The sequence below is a fragment of the Pelophylax lessonae genome (genome assembly GCF_965119305.1).
Source record: "Pelophylax lessonae genome assembly, chromosome: 11".
In the NCBI taxonomy this organism is placed as follows: domain Eukaryota; kingdom Metazoa; phylum Chordata; class Amphibia; order Anura; family Ranidae; genus Pelophylax; species Pelophylax lessonae.
Window position 1 is genome coordinate 238,774,630 of NC_138778.1, and position 16,808 is coordinate 238,791,437.

At 44.6% G+C, this 16,808-nt stretch overlaps 1 protein-coding gene across 1 annotated transcript in view; it reads left to right on the top strand.

The window, feature by feature from the left end:
- LOC309567216 (uncharacterized protein) overlaps positions 1-16,808 on the top strand; it is a 46,307-nt gene that overhangs the window by 15,876 nt on the left and 13,623 nt on the right. Inside the window, exons 2-3 of the mRNA XM_082272595.1 lie at positions 5,693-5,924; positions 15,465-15,581. Of these exons, the coding sequence (XP_082128721.1) occupies positions 5,807-5,924; positions 15,465-15,581 (235 nt within the window). The 5' untranslated portion in view covers positions 5,693-5,806. The remainder of the gene's footprint in view (positions 1-5,692; positions 5,925-15,464; positions 15,582-16,808) is intronic.

Genomic DNA, 16,808 nt, shown 5'->3' on the forward strand with positions numbered 1-16,808 from the left:
TTGGCTCAAGATTTTGTACAAAGGGGCTGAAAGCTTTCCTCTGGTTAATGGTTGGGTTGAGCAGCCCTTTGTGGTTGGCTCAGGTGTGCGTCAGGGGTGTCCTTTGAGTCCTCTGCTATATGCGTTTGCAGTCGACCCCTTCATTAGAAGGCTAGAGAGTGGACCATTGTGTGGGGTACCTTTTTAGGCATCGCTGATGAGCCTCCTTTGAAGGTTGTGGCTTATGCTGCTGATGTTTCTGTTTTTGTCTCTGTGACTGGAGAAGCACAGGAGGTGGTCTCAGTGATAGGGCAGTATGCGGAAGCATCAGGTTCAAAGGTCAACCAGGACAAGTGTGAAGCTTTCTGGATGGGCGTGGAAGGTGAGAGCTTTGTTCTTCCAGATGACTTCCTAGAGCCCCAACAAAAAATTAGAGTTCTAGGCATTGAATTTGGCCTAGGTGACTATGGTCATGCAAATTGGGTGAACAGGCTGGAGAATGTCAATGCCAAGGTGGCGAGCTGGAAAAGTTGGCAGTTTTCCTTAAGGGAAATGGTTGATCTGATCAAAGGTTACCTGATTCCAATTTTTCTGTATGTCAGTTTTGTCTGCGTTTTGCCAGTGTCTCTCTATACCAGGATCTATAGTTGTTTCTTCCAGCTGTTATGGGGAAACAGAATAAACCTTGTCAAAAGGAGTGTGACTTATCTTCCTAGGCGGGAGGGTGGTCTAGGAATGATCAACCCTGCAGTCTTTTTCTCTCTGATGTTTGTAAAGTACAACCTGGGTAACATGTTGGCAGAGAGACCGCCTGGGTGGGTGGGTATTTTCCAGTCCTGGTTTAGGCCCTTTCTGCGAAACTGGGAAAATGGTGGGCCAGTGAAAAGCCTGAGGGTCAGGCATGATAAGCTCCCGTCTTATGTTGCCCCATATTTGAAAATACTTTGGCAGTGGCAAGTAACGGCAGGGGAGGTCAGATCTCTTCCGAGGAAACTTCTTGAGAAGCGGATCGTGAGCTCTGTTTTTTGCAAACCACTGGCCTTAAGGGATTGCCCAAGCCTGGTTTTGGGGGAGGGTTTGCGTTTGATTAATTTGGAGAGAATCCCAATGAAGTTTAGGGATCAGGCTTGGCTCGCTTTCCATGGAAAACTATATGTGAAGGGCAACCTGAAGTTTCTTTCTGTGTGTGATCGGGGCTGCCCGAGAGTAGAGTGTGGAGGAGCGGTGGAGTCCATGGATCATTTTCTGCTTCAGTGTGCTTTTAATATGGAGGTGTACAAGAGGGTAGGGAGGGCTCTGAGTGTACCCTTATCTCCCCCATATGAGTTATGCAGAGTGGGTGTATGGGGCATTCCAGACTCACCGGGATTATGATTTGGAAACACTTTTTTTAGTTAGTCTAGTAGTCCGTTATTTCATGTGGAGTGCACGGTGCCAGGTATCCTTACGGAGTAAAATCCTCCCTGTTGAGGTGGTGGTGCAGAACATTCTGGGTGAGGTTGGGAAGATTCGGGGTCTTTAGAAAGACAGGTGGCAGCAGGAGGCCTGGATAAAGGCGTGGAGGAATATCAGGACTCTGTAGCTGCTGCCTGTTCTCGGGGTGTGCGGCTTTTCTTTCTGTCCTTGCTTCACTCCCCTAGATTTTCAGATAAAATATAATTTTTGATAAAAGGCTCCATGCATGGTGACGGTGATGTTCCTTAGTCTGGCTCTCTCGTAGGGTTTATGCTGTGCGCAATTTGCTTTATTTATTATGTTCTTGTTTGGTTTTTGGTTTTGTATCGTTATATTCAATTATTTTATAAATATGTTATTTATTAATTTATTTATTATGGTTTTATTGTATATAAGTTGTTTTTTAAGATTTACCAATAAACAAAATTAACCCCTCATAATGGGCACAGCGGATGTACAGACCCAGGATCTCAGCACAGGGATGGCAGGAACTCCTCATAATGGGCACAGTGGGTGTACAGACCCTGGAACTCAGCACAGGGATGGTGGGACAGCCTCATATTGGGCACAGCGGGTGTACAGACCCAGGAACTCAGTACAGGGATGGTGGGAACCCCTCATATTGGGCACAGCGGGGGTACAGACCCCGGAACTCAGAACAGGGATGGTGGGAACCCCTCATATTGGGCACAGCGGGGGTACAGACCCCGGAACCCAGCACAGGGATGGTGGGAACCCCTCATATTAGGCACAGTGGGTGTACAGACTCAGGAACTCAGCACAGGGATGGGGGGAAACCCTCATAATGGGCACAGTGGGTGTACAGACCCAGGAACTCAGCACAGGGATGGGGGGAACCCCTCATAATGGGCACAGCGGGTGTACAGACTCAGGAACTCAGCACAGGGATGGTGGGAAACTGCCATTCCACTCCCTGACAGCGAGGTGTGAGGTTGCTGGTTCCTTAGCTCGTGTGCTTCCAGAAGCCAGGGGCTAGAGTTGCTTCTCTGCCCCAGGAAGGATGCTGGATCCTGGGGAGGACCCTGGCGGGGGCTCCCTGGATAGGCCTGAGACTATGGAAGACATGGAGCTCGGCCGAAGGAGGGGTGAATCCCTGCCTACCTTTAGACGGAGGACTGTTGAAAAGCTGAGGCGGATTGAGAAAGAGGAGGAGAAATTGGCAACTTTGAAAGTAGAATTTAAAAAGAAAAAGTTGTATTGTGCCAAACTGTACAGTAAGAAGAGACCGGCTCTGAGGCCTGAATTGAAGGACTTGGAGCAAGCTTTGAGGAAGCAGAAAGAGTTGGTGAGCTCTCTGAAGGAAAGCTGTGAAGCACTTCAGGAGAAATACAGGAATGAGGAACGTTTCAGCCGTATGAGGAGAGGAGCCGTTTCCAGCATGGAGAGTGACCCAGTCAGTGAGGAGATGCAGGTACCGACAGAGTCAGCAGAGAGTGAGAAAGTGGGCCCGGAGGATGAGCCCAGCTCTTCGACACCTCACACATCTGCTGAGCCCCCAATGGCGGAGGCCTCTGTCTCCCTCCCTCTGCAGCAGCAATGTGGAACATCTGAGCAGGAGGTTGAGGGGGGTACTGGCATGTTGGAGTTCGTCGCTGAGCTGGAATCCCCTCTGGATGGAAGAAAGTTCCATTTTTCTGCAGATTCCCCAGATGAGGAGATGGATACCGTTCCTCGCCCTATGAGAGAGAGACCTGTGGAGAGAGGAAAATTCACCATTAAGCCTGCAACATCCAGGAGGGAGTTTGATCCCGCCATTAACCATGACACTGCAGAGGTAACACAGAAAGCAGGTACAGTGTGTGTGCAAGGTGGTGATGTGAACTTTAATGACAATGTGCTTGCTGAGGGTTGTAGTGCTATGGGCTGTCAGCCCACACCCATAGACAATGTGCAGCATGCAGTGCAACCTGATACACCTGCTGAAAAAATTCCACTTTTAAATGCAAGTGGTGAGAAAATTGGAAAAAACTGTGTGTTTCTGGTTGAAGAGTCTGCAGAGAGGAGCACCACGGACATTGCAGAGGCTTTGCCTGGACCAAATACAGTGGCTGTTCCTGAGCATGGTGGAGGAGATGCTGGGAGCAGTAGTACTATAACTTTTTTGGAGTCTGCAGTAGACAAGGCTGTGATTGAACCCAGGAAAGCAGCTGAGTGCTCAGAGAAGGGGGAGGGGGTGGGTCTTGTCTCTGCTGCTCCAAAGACTGCAAGGGTTGATTCAGGCTCCTTGTCATCAGGTGTGGTTGTGTCTAAAGACAATGCTGTAATTGCTGATGTTTCTGGGAGGAAAACCTATGCTGGTGCTGCTGAAGGGTTTGGGAGGGGGGTGCAAGCAGGGAAGGAGCATGGAAATGTTTCATCTTCCTCATTATTTAAAAGGAGGAATGTGGTACAGCTCAGATGGGAAGGCGAAGGTATTCCGCCATATAGGAGAGCTGTGGTTGATAAGATTCTGCAGATGGGCTTTAAACCTGCAGATATCTTTGCCCTGATCAGTCCGACCGGCTCCTATGAGTACGATTTGTCCTTTGTCCGTCCGGAGTCTTTGGACATATTTTGGGAGAAATATGAACATGTGTATAGGAGCCTGCCGGACTGGAAAGGGCTCATCCCCAAAGTTGTGTCACGTCAGCCACTTATTAAAATGGTGACGATTCTTGTGCGCAATGAATCCATACCACAAGGGGATTTATCTGTATGGCTGAGGAGATATGGAGACATCCTGAGCCCCTTACACAAAATTATGGATGATCGAGGAATATGGACGGGGGGATGGTCTGTGCAGCTAAAACTGAGGGTTATTGATAATGTCATCCAGCATCTGCCATCCTCAGCTTTCCTAGGGAGGGACAGACTGACCATCTTCTATCCAGGCCAGCCAAAGCTGTGCAATAAGTGTGGGGATAAAGGGCACTTTGCATCCTCCTGTCCAGTAATGAAATGCTCTCTGTGTCAGGATTTAGGGCATTTGGCAAAGGATTGCAATATTATAAGGTGCAACTTGTGCAATGCAGTTGGGCATCCTTATAGCCAGTGTCCTGAGGCAATGCACAACCAGCCTGAGCTCATGAGAGAGTTTTTCCGTCTGGACATGGAGGATGCTCAGAGCTCAGCAGCTAGGGTGCCTGCGATTCCCTCCGAGACTGTACCAATACCCAGTGTGTCAGTGTCTTCCCAGTCTGTGGTGCCCCAGTCTGTGCCAATGCCCAGTGTGTCAGTGTCTTCCCAGTCTGTGGTGCCCCAGTCTGTGCCAATGCCCAGTGTGTCAGTGTCTTCCCAGTCTGTATGTAAGGTATCGGTTACTAAGAATGTGTCCAATCCTTCTGTGTCTATGTCTTCCAAAATTGCAGAGGCGGCAAGAGGTGCTGAGGCAGGGGCATCAAGTACAGTGCCAGTCCCCTCCCCTAGACATTGCAGGGCTTCCATTAGGGACCATGGGGTGCAGAGGAGTGGGGAGAATGGTGAAGAGGCTGGCCTGGTGGTAGATAAGGTAAGGGAGAGTGGGGGTGAAGGGGAGGGTAAGAGTGGGGAAACTGTTATTTCCAATTTGTCCAAGGGGGATACGGAATGGTTGGAGGAGAAAAGAAAGAAGGGCAAAAGAAGGAAAAAAAAGTGTTCAGCTACCCACAGTCCTGAGGTTTTGCCTTTGACAAATAAGTTTGGGGTCCTGTCAGATGATGACGATGAATGGGACTTGTTGAGTACAGAATCTTCCATGGATGATGAGTCGCAGGGTGCAGTGAAGCGCACTGGTTCTCCAGGGGGAGAGAGTAGTCAGGCTAAGAAACGGCTGCCTCAATTATCTGTTAAAAGTGGCAACCAATAATGTTATCAGCTGAAAATCAGTCCTAAAATATAATTTTTCATTAAAGGTTCCATGCATGGTGATGTTCCTTAGTCCGGCTCTCTCGTAGGGTTTATGCTGTGTGCAATTTGGTTTATTTATTATGTTCTTGTTTTGTATAGTTATATTCAATTATTTTGTAAATATGTTATTTATAATTTATTTATTATGGTTTTATTGTATATAAGTTGATTGATTGTAAGAATTTCCAATAAACAAAATTAACCCCTCATATTGGGCACAGCCGGTATACAGCAAAAACATCTTAAGAACTGAGCTCTAAGTTTTGCAGTGGGGCGGTGGGGGGGGGGGGGTGTTATCGAGCATCCTCCAAGCCCTGTGGTATCAGGAAGGCTGGATACACTCTGTGAACTGTAATGGTGTATCTCTCTGCAGGGTGTGATCGAGCGGGTTGGATGGTGGTGATGGGTTCATCATTCCAGCATTGGCCGATTCTCCTGCACCATCCCCTAACCTGAGAAGAAGCCCCGCATTCCAGCAAACAGTGACATGACACAGAAGGAGGGGCCAGACCTGGATCCCATGGAACAGAAGGAGGGGCTGGACCTTGATCACATGGCACAGAAAGAGGGGCTGGACCTGGAGCTGTCAGTGGATTCCCTCATTGGTGAGTGCTCATTTTCTGTACACATCTCTTCTGTACGAGAACTCCTTCATTTCCCCATCCTTCTGCAATACATGTGTAGCCTTTTCTGGGGGGAGGAGGCAAAGAAAAATGACCCCCCCCCCCCAAACAGGAATCCTAAGTAGAGATGGGCCGGACATCCCCCCAGTTCGGTTTGCACCAGAACAACTTGACATCACAAAGTTCAGACCGGAACACCGAACCCCATTACAGTCTAAGGGAGCCAAAAAAAAAAGCAAAAGTCCCCATTTTGAAGGCTTTTATTCAAGTAATTGGACATAAAAAGGTTATGGAAAATGAAAAATGACTTTAAATATACTGTCTGGGGGGTCCCCTTAGTCTGCCTCTAATGTGGCACATCTGTACGATGTATAGAGCCTGCTGCAGCAAACCTGACATTTCTAAATGAAAAAGAAAAGGAATTAAAAGTACTTTATGGCTTCAACCTATTGCCGGCAATCCAAAAAAAAAAAGAAAAACGGCATGGGGTCCCCCCCAAAATCTATACTAGACCCTTATCAGTGCATGCGAGCAAACGAGTGCTCCCTCCTCCTGAAAAATACTAGGCCACATGCCCTCAACATGGCTCTGCCCCCCCAAAGCACCTTGTCCCCATGTTGATATGGACGAGGTCCTCTTCCCGACAACCCTGGGCTGTGGTTATGGGAGTCGATGGGCTTATCGGAATCTGGAAGGCCCCTTTAACAAGGGGGCCCCCAGATCCGTCCCCCCCCATGTGAATGAGTATGGGGTACTTTGTGTCCCTACCCATTCACCAGAAAGGTGACAAAAAGCAATAAAAGCACACACAGTTTTTGACAATTCCTTAAATTATAATTTTCCTTTATTTAAAAAAAATAAGAGATAAAAAAACAATGTCCACCGATGTAGATCTGAAGCCGGCACCTCCTGCGGACCTGAAAAAAAAAATGCTCTGTCCGGGTGACAGTTCTTAAAAAGGCAAGGGGTGGAGCCACCTGGTGATGTCACCTGGTGGCCCCGCTACCTTGTGACATCACTAACCCAAATGGTACCGGTAAATGTCACAAGGGCCGTTGCCACCAGGTGACATCACTAGATGGCCCCATCCCTTACCTGTGTAAGAACGGCAGAGCAGGCAGGAGGGAGGGGTCAGCATTCCTCATGGGCGGAGCTTTGTTTTTTTAGATCCAGCGGTGGCAGCAGGCATCGGATCTACATCAGGGGACATTGTTTTTTTTTCATTTTTGTATTTTTAATAAAAAGATTGTCAAAAAACTGTGTTTGTGGGTTTTTTTTCTTTCTTATTGACCCTTTTTTTGGTGAATGAGTAGGAGTACAATGTAACCCTACTCATTCACATGTTAGGGGGGGCTTCCTGTTAAAGGGGGGCTTCCGGATTCCAATAAACCCCTTGCCCACAGACCCCCCACAACCACCGCCTAGGGTTATCGTGAAGAGGCCCTTGTCCCATCAACATAGGGAGAAGGTGCTTTGGGGTGGGGGTGCAAAGCCTGCCTTGCCCCCCCCCCATGTTGAGGGCATATGACCTGGTATGGATTAGAGGGGGGGCCCCCACACTATTATTTTTTTTCACTTTTTTTTAAATTGCCAGCAATGTTCTTTTTATTCAGCAGGTTTAGAATGTACTGTGCCGCGTGCAATGCATTATGGGACGCTGTGGGTAAACATCCCGCTGAGCGTCCTGCAAATTCCGATGATTGCCAAACTGCTTACAAGCGATGTTTCGGCCGACCTTTTGCTTGACACGAACCGTTTGCCCAACACTAATCCTGTCCCTAACTAACCCTAACCCTACCTGTATTCCTAATCCTAATCCTATCTGTATTCCTAATCCTAACCCTAACTGTATTCTAATCCTAACCCTACCTGTATTCCTAATCCTAACCCTACCTGTATTCCTAATCCTAACCCTAACTGTATTCCTAACCCTAATCCTATCTGTAATCATAATCCTAATCCTATCTGTATTCCTAACCCTAATCCTATCTGTAATCATAATCCTAATCCTATCTATATTCCTAACCCTAGCCCTACCTGTATTCCTAATCCTAATCCTATCTGTATTCCTAATCCTAACCCTACCTGTATTCCTAATCCTATCTGTATTCCTAATCCTAACCCTACCTGTATTCTTAATCCTAATCCTATCTGTATTCCTAATCCTAACCCTACCTGTATTCCTAATCCTAACCCTAGCTGTATTCCTAATCCTAACCCTAATCCTATCTGTATTCCTAATCCTAACCCTAGCTGTATTCCTAATCCGAACCCTAACTGTATTCATAATCCTAACCCTAGCTGTATTCCTAATCCTAACCCTAACCCTACCTGTATTCCTAATCCTAACCCTAGCTGTATTCCTAATCCTAACCCTAACTGTATTCATAATCCTAACCCTACCTGTATTCCTAACCCTACCTGTATTCCTAATCCTAACCCTACCTGTATTCTTAATCCTAATCCTATCTGTATTCCTAATCCTAATCCTATCTGTATTCCTAATCCTAATCCTATCTGTATTCCTAATCCTAACCCTACCTGTATTCCTAATCCTAACCCTAGCTGTATTCCTAATCCTAATCCTACCTGTATTCCTAATCCTAACCCTAACCCTACCTGTATTCCTAATCCTAATCCTATCTGTATTCCTAATCCTAACCCTACCTGTATTCCTAATCCTAATCATATCTGTATTCCTAATCCTAACCCTACCTGTATTCCTAATCCTAATCCTAGCTGTATTCCTAATCCTAATCCTATCTGTATTCCTAATCCTAACCCTACCTGTATTCCTAACCCTAACCCTAGCTGTATTCCTAATCCTAGCTGTATTCCTAACCCTAATCCTATCTGTATTCCTAATCCTAATCCTAGCTGTATTCCTAATCCTAACCCTACCTGTATTCCTAATCCTAACCCTAGCTGTATTCCTAATCCTAGCTGTATTCCTAATCCTAACCCTAACTGTATTCCTAATCCTAACCCTAGCTGTATTCTTAATCCTAACCCTACCTGTATTCCTAATCCTAACCCTAGCTGTATTCCTAACCCTAACCCTAGCTGTATTCCTAATTCTAACCCTAACTGTATTCATAATCCTAACCCTAGCTGTATTCCTAACCCTAGCTGTATTCCTAATCCTAATCCTATCTGTATTCCTAACCCTAACCCTAATCCTATCTGTATTCCTAATCCTAACCCTAACTGTATTCCTAATCCTAACCCTAACTGTATTCCTAATCCTAACCCTAGCTGTATTCTTAATCCTAACCCTAGCTGTATTCTTAATCCTAACCCTAGCTGTATTCCTAATCCTAACCCTACCTGTATTCCTAACCCTAGCTGTATTCCTAATCCTAACCCTAGCTGTATTCCTAATCCTAACCCTAGCTGTATTCCTAATCCTAATCCTATCTGTATTCCTAACCCTAATCCTATCTGTATTCCTAACCTTAACCCTATCTCTATTCTCAATCCTAACCCTAACCCTAATACTAACCCTAGCTGTATTCCTAACCCTAATCCTATCTGTATTAGTAACCCTAACCCTAGCTGTATCCCTAACCCTACCTGTATTCCTAATCCTAACCCTACCTGTATTCCTAATCCTACCTGTATTCCTAATCCTAACCCTACCTGTATTCCTAATCCTATCTGTATTCCTAATCCTAACCCTAACTGTATTACTAATCCTAACCCTACCTGTATTCCTAATCCTAACCCTAATCCTATCTGTATTCCTAATCCTAACCCTAGCTGTATTCCTAATCCTATCTGTATTCCTAATCCTAACCCTAGCTGTATTCCTAATCCTATCTGTATTCCTAATCCTAACCCTAACTGTATTCCTAATCCTAACCCTAACTGTATTCCTAATCCTAACCCTAACTGTATTCCTAATCCTAACCCTACCTGTATTCCTAATCCTAACCCTAACTGTATTCCTAATCCTAACCCTAACTGTATTCCTAATCCTAGCTGTATTCCTAATCCTAACCCTAACTGTATTCCTAATCCTAGCTGTAGTCTAATCCTAACCCTAACTGTATTCCTAACCCTAACCCTAGTTGTAATCCTAACCCTAACCCTAGCTGTATCCCTAATCCTATCTGTATTCCTAATCCTATCTTTATTCCTATTCCTAACCCTAGTTTTATTCCTAACCCTAACCCTAACTAGTAGGCAACAGACTATAGCAGGAGACATACTTACAATAAACACTTTATGGCCGGGGACCCCAGTGGTTTGAGCTGATAACATAACATCTACAGTCATTGCTGGTTTGAGGCCTAGAGGCCCCAAATATGGAACCTCTAGTTCCCAGAGTCTGTGTGTTTTGGAGGGACATAAATTTGAATCAGAAAAAAGACCACTCCACGGATCCCCCAGGTATACACCTTCCAAAGAGTAGGGTTCCCCTAAAAGCCAGGGCCCATAGTCAGTGTGTAAGAGGCTCCCAGTCCTCTCCAAAAGCCCCCGTCCCGGCCAGGTCTGTCACACCACTCATGTTCCTCCTTGGTTTAAATATGGCCCCTAAACTCAGTGATCAATCCTAAACTCAATACCTAATGTTATTCTGACAATACAATACCAGTGTAGAAATATATATATAATATGTTCATGTTGGTAAGCTGGCACCAAAATGACACAACCCCTTCCTTCCGGCTTTCCTCTGATAATATCCCAGTCCTGGAATAACCGGACTCTGCTGCATGACCCTCAGACCCCAAGAGCTGCTGAGCCTCCCAGGCCGCGTTCCAGAAAATAGAAAGAGCTCTCATCTAGGTAGAGCGAGGTGTTATAAGGCCAACATCCCAAAATGAGACAAACCCCCCTGGTAGGGAACGGGACTTTAAGGGCCAAAAGTAACACCACAATGGTTAAAAGAATATATAATTTTTAATATATCACAATAAAATCAACATAACAATAAAGGTAAATACATATAACAAAAGAATGAAATATAAAAACTTGTCATGGTTCAACAAAAAAGTGATGGAGCATAGATTTCCAGTGAGGACCCCACACCCTACGCGTTGCGGGAATACCCTTCATCAGGGGTGTGAGCGACGGAACTCAATATGCATACATACATTTATTTCTGCAATAGAAAATACAGCAGGTAATAACGAATAGAACAGAATGAAATTGCATTGAAAATACATTACATCCAAAAGGAGACTGTATATGAAAAAATCACAAAGTCATGTTGAGTTGAACAACGTACCCTGAATAGAAGAACTGACCGTGTCCAGGGGGAATGGGAATCCAAAAAAGGAGGCAGATGGAGAATGTGACGGAATCTGGACACCCCGACTGGGTATCTCCGCCAAGAATAAAGTAAACAGGGGTGACCAGCGCTATGGAATTTTTAAATATGTATATTAACACAGAGGTGTCAGCTGCCAACAACCTACCCCGAAGGGTTAAAGAGTGAAAGTATGTGCAAAGGATTGATGCGGCGCTACCTCTTAAGTGATAAAGTGCTCAATGTGCAATAGAATTAAATATTTTTTGAAAAGTGCACTGGTAGTGAAGTTAGTAAGTAACCAGATATCAGCTACTAAAAGTGCATAACCAGAATAAAGGTGCTAATGTGAAATAAATACAGAAGTACCCCAATATGAGTAGTGAGTTTTATTTAAACAAACATAAACGGTGGGTTTTGTTTCCTTCAAAACAATAATAATGACATAAAAAGTCTGTGCTATAGTATCCTCGGGTGTAATAACACCAGTGAAAAGGGAAAAATGGGTAATTCTCTAGTGCAAGAACTCCCACCAAAAAAAAGAGCGTGTGAATCAATCAGTGAAAAAATAAAAATAAAAAATAGAAATGAATAGAAATGTACTTTAGGTTGCAAACATCCGTGCGCCCACTAGATGTCGCACCTCTCATACAACCTTTGACAGATGAATCCCGTGGGACAATTGTACCGAGGGTCTCTCCGGTGGTTTCTTTCTCCCTTAAAGTCTCAAAGATAGAAGAGGGAGAAGGAGGACCTCTTGGTGTAGAATAAACGGCATTTGCAGGAAAAGGCTAGTAGTGACTTACAGTTAAAGCTGTCTACAATCAGCGCGAAAGGAGACCGGGAAGCTTCCGCGTTCCACGGCCCTGTCTCCGACAACCGGAAGTGACGCAATGACGTAGAGACTCCACCCTACGCGTTTCGTCAGAGGACGTCTGCTGGAGTGGCCACCGGAGAGACCCTCGGTACAATTGTCCCACGGGATTCATCTGTCACAGGTTGTATGAGAGGTGCAACATCTAGTGGGCGCACGGATGTTTGCAACCGAAAGTACATTTCTATTCATTTATATTTTTTATTTTTATTTTTTCACTGATTGATTCACACGCTCTTTTTTTTGGTGGGAGTTCTTGCACTAGAGAATTACCCATTTTTCCCTTTTCACTGGTGTTATTACACCCGAGGATACTATAGCACAGACTTTTTATGTCATTATTATTGTTTTGAAGGAAACAAAACCCACCGTTTATGTTTGTTTAAATAAAACTCACTACTCATATTGGGGTACTTCTGTATTTATTTCACATTAGCACCTTTATTCTGGTTATGCACTTTTAGTAGTTGATCTCCGCCAAGAAGCTGCTTCCTAAGCTCTGGAACACGAGATCCGTGAATCTGGCTATAGTTACCCCAAGAACTCGACAGTCCAAGTTTTGGAGTGAAACCAGAATCAAACTGTTTATTGAAACACAAAGCACAAGGAGATATACACTTCTGGGACAACCCCTCCCCCTTAGTCAATCCACTCAAACATACACATCCCATAATAAGCTTACTCAAGGCAGACAGGAACAACAGAACAATGGAATGCAGGTATTCAACAATAACAACCCCCACCCCCTAGCAAGAGTCTGAAACACTTTTGAAATATCCTAGCAATCTGCAATATATCTTCATATATTTCCTAAGGGACACCTTTCAGAAATATTATTGTCCCAAGTGAAAGAGGCCCTTCATTCTTTCAACACAAACCACACATATAGAACCCAGGATATCCGGGGTCACACAAACCACACATATAGAACCCAGGATAACCGGGGTCACACAAACCACACATATAGAACCCAGGATAACCGGGGTCACACAAACCACACATATAGAACCCAGGATAACCGGGGTCACACAAACCACACATATAGAACCCAGGATATCCGGGGTCACACAAACCACACATATAGAACCCAGGATATCCGGGGTCACACAAACCACACATATAGAACCCAGGATAACCGGGGTCACACAAACCACACATATAGAACCCAGGATATCCGGGGTCACACAAACCACACATATAGAACCCAGGATATCCGGGGTCACACAAACCACACATATAGAACCCAGGATATCCGGGGTCACACAAACCACATATATAGAACCCAGGATATCCGGGGTCACACAAACCATACATATAGAACCCAGGATATCCGGGGTCACACAAACCACACATATAGAACCCAGGATATCCGGGGTCACACAAACCACACATATAGAACCCAGGATATCCGGGGTCACACAAATCACACATATAGAACCCAGGATATCCGGGGTCACACAAATCACACATATAGAACCCAGGATATCCGGGGTCACACAAACCACACATATAGAACCCAGGATAACCGGGGTCACACAAACCACACATATAGAACCCAGGATAACCGGGGTCACACAAACCACACATATAGAACCCAGGATAACCGGGGTCACACAAACCACACATATAGAACCCAGGATATCCGGGGTCACACAAACCACACATATAGAACCCAGGATAACCGGGGTCACACAAACCACACATATAGAACCCAGGATATCCGGGGTCACACAAACCACACATATAGAACCCAGGATATCCGGGGTCACACAAACCACACATATAGAACCCAGGATATCCGGGGTCACACAAACCACATATATAGAACCCAGGATATCCGGGGTCACACAAACCATACATATAGAACCCAGGATATCCGGGGTCACACAAACCACACATATAGAACCCAGGATATCCGGGGTCACACAAACCACACATATAGAACCCAGGATATCCGGGGTCACACAAATCACACATATAGAACCCAGGATATCCGGGGTCACACAAATCACACATATAGAACCCAGGATAACCGGGGTCACACAAACCACACATATAGAACCCAGGATATCCAGGGTCACACAAACCACACATATAGAACCCAGGATAACCGGGGTCACACAAACCACACATATAGAACCCAGGATAACCGGGGTCACACAAACCACACATATAGAACCCAGGATATCCGGGGTCACACAAACCACACATATAGAACCCAGGATATCCGGGGTCACACAAACCACACATATAGAACCCAGGATATCCGGGGTCACACAAACCACACATATAGAACCCAGGATATCCGGGGTCACACAAACCACACATATAGAACCCAGGATAACCGGGGTCACACAAACCACACATATAGAACCCAGGATATCCGGGGTCACACAAACCACACATATAGAACCCAGGATATCCGGGGTCACACAAACCACACATATAGAACCCAGGATATCCGGGGTCACACAAACCACACATATAGAACCCAGGATATCCGGGGTCACACAAACCACACATATAGAACCCAGGATATCAGGGGTCACACAAACCACACATATAGAACCCAGGATATCCGGGGTCACACAAACCATACATATAGAACCCAGGATATCCGGGGTCACACAAACCACACATATAGAACCCAGGATATCCGGGGTCACACAAACCACACATATAGAACCCCCTGATGAAGGGTATTCCCGCAACGCGTAGGGTGTGGGGTCCTCACTGGAAATCTATGCTCCATCACTTTTTTGTTGAACCATGACAAGTTTTTATATTTCATTCTTTTGTTATATGTATTTACCTTTATTGTTATGTTGATTTTATTGTGATATATTAAAATTTATATATTCTTTTAACCATTGTTGTGTTACTTTTGGCCCTTAAAGTCCCAGGCCGCGTTCCAGGTCATATACCTGTTGGGTTATATCATTATTATATGGAGATGACATTAATTATATCATTATTATTATATGGAGACAATATAAATGGTAGAATTATTATTATATGGTGATGATATGAATGATGTCATTATATGGTGATGAGATGAATGATGATGTCATTATATGGAGATGAGATGAATGATGTCATTATTATATAAGGGTGATATGAATGATGTCATTATATGGAGATGAGATGAATGATGTCATTATTATATAAGGGTGATATGAATGATGATGTCATTATTATATAAGGGTGATATGAAGGATGTCATTATTATATAAGGGTGATATGAAGGATGTCATTATTATTCTGAGAGGAAAAAATAAATGATGATGTCATAATATGGAGATGAGATGAATGATGTCATCATTATATGGAGACGATATGCATGCCATGACTTGCCCTCCGGAATATTCATCACCTATCACACAGACTTTCTGTGCAGAGCTCCAGCTTTTGGATTGCTGTGACACGGATGGATCTCCGGGATTCCTGACAGATGGAGATTCAGAGAGAATTCAATGTAATGCCAATGAGGAGATGATGGAGGCCATTGGTCCAGGTGAGGTTTCTGGGGGCGGGGTTCCAGGATCCTATGTGTCTAATTATAATACATTCCGAGGACTAGGAGAATGAAGCTCCCATTAGGAGGTTGTGTCTCATCCAAGGTTTTATGTATTCGGGGTGATTTCATTCGTTACACATTATTATATATTTTCCTGATAACAATAAATACCTCCACCAATGTGAGAAGAGCCCAACTCACTGTCACTCCAGTGACCTCTAAATGAATAGGTCAGTAAGGTCAGTAAGCCCTTTGGGATATTTGATGATCATACCATCCGAATTTATCACAGTCTCACCATCAGATCTTCCAATATTATCCTAAATCTGTTACTCTCCCTCCAAACGATTTCACCACCATAAACCAAATAAAATATTATAGTGGAGTCATTTTTTGTGCACCAGATTTTGAAATTACAAAAAATATTGCACCAACATGTGTGGTGGAAAATAAATAGGCTTGTACTGAAAAGTACAAATGGCCCGCTCTTTTGCATAACGATTTACCAAGCACTCGGCGATAAAGAAAGGAACAAACGCGCTGGGTCATTTCGATGCCATCTGCCAGGTCTCTCTCCATTGGATATGTATGTGTGTGCATGTGTATTAAGAGCTAGTGTTTGTGTGTGAGAGGTTATGTGTTTCAGGTTATGTGTGAGAGGTTATGTGTCTCTTAAATGGCTATGTGAGCTTGTGTCTGTGTGTATGTGTCTGTGTGTATGTGTGTGTGTGTCAGTGTGTGTGTGTGTGTGTGTGTGTGTGTGTCTGTGTGTCAGTGTGTGTGTGTGTGTGAGAGAGTGTGTGTGTGTGTGTGTGTCAGTGTGTGTGTGTGTGTGTGTGTCTGTGTGTCAGTGTGTGTGTGTGTGTGTGTGAGAGAGTGTGTGTGTGTGTGTGTGTGTCTGTGTGTATGTGTGTGTGTCTCCTTCTGTGTTCTGATCTGTTCTGAGCAGGGCTTGTTTATTTACAGCAAGTAAGTGAGTTACAGGGAGTGGCTTCATGGCCACCAATCACAGATACGTATACATTCAAAAAGCACAATAGAAGCTGTGGAGTACACGCCCATAGATGGACAAGAGTGAACAAAAGACTAAACTGCCAGAAAGCCCATGGCTTTTCATTGTTCATTCATGTCAATCCATAAACATGCATTCCATTACCTGTTGGTGGGTTTCCATCAAACATGATTCATATATATATAAACCAATTTTGATAGTGACCATTCTAT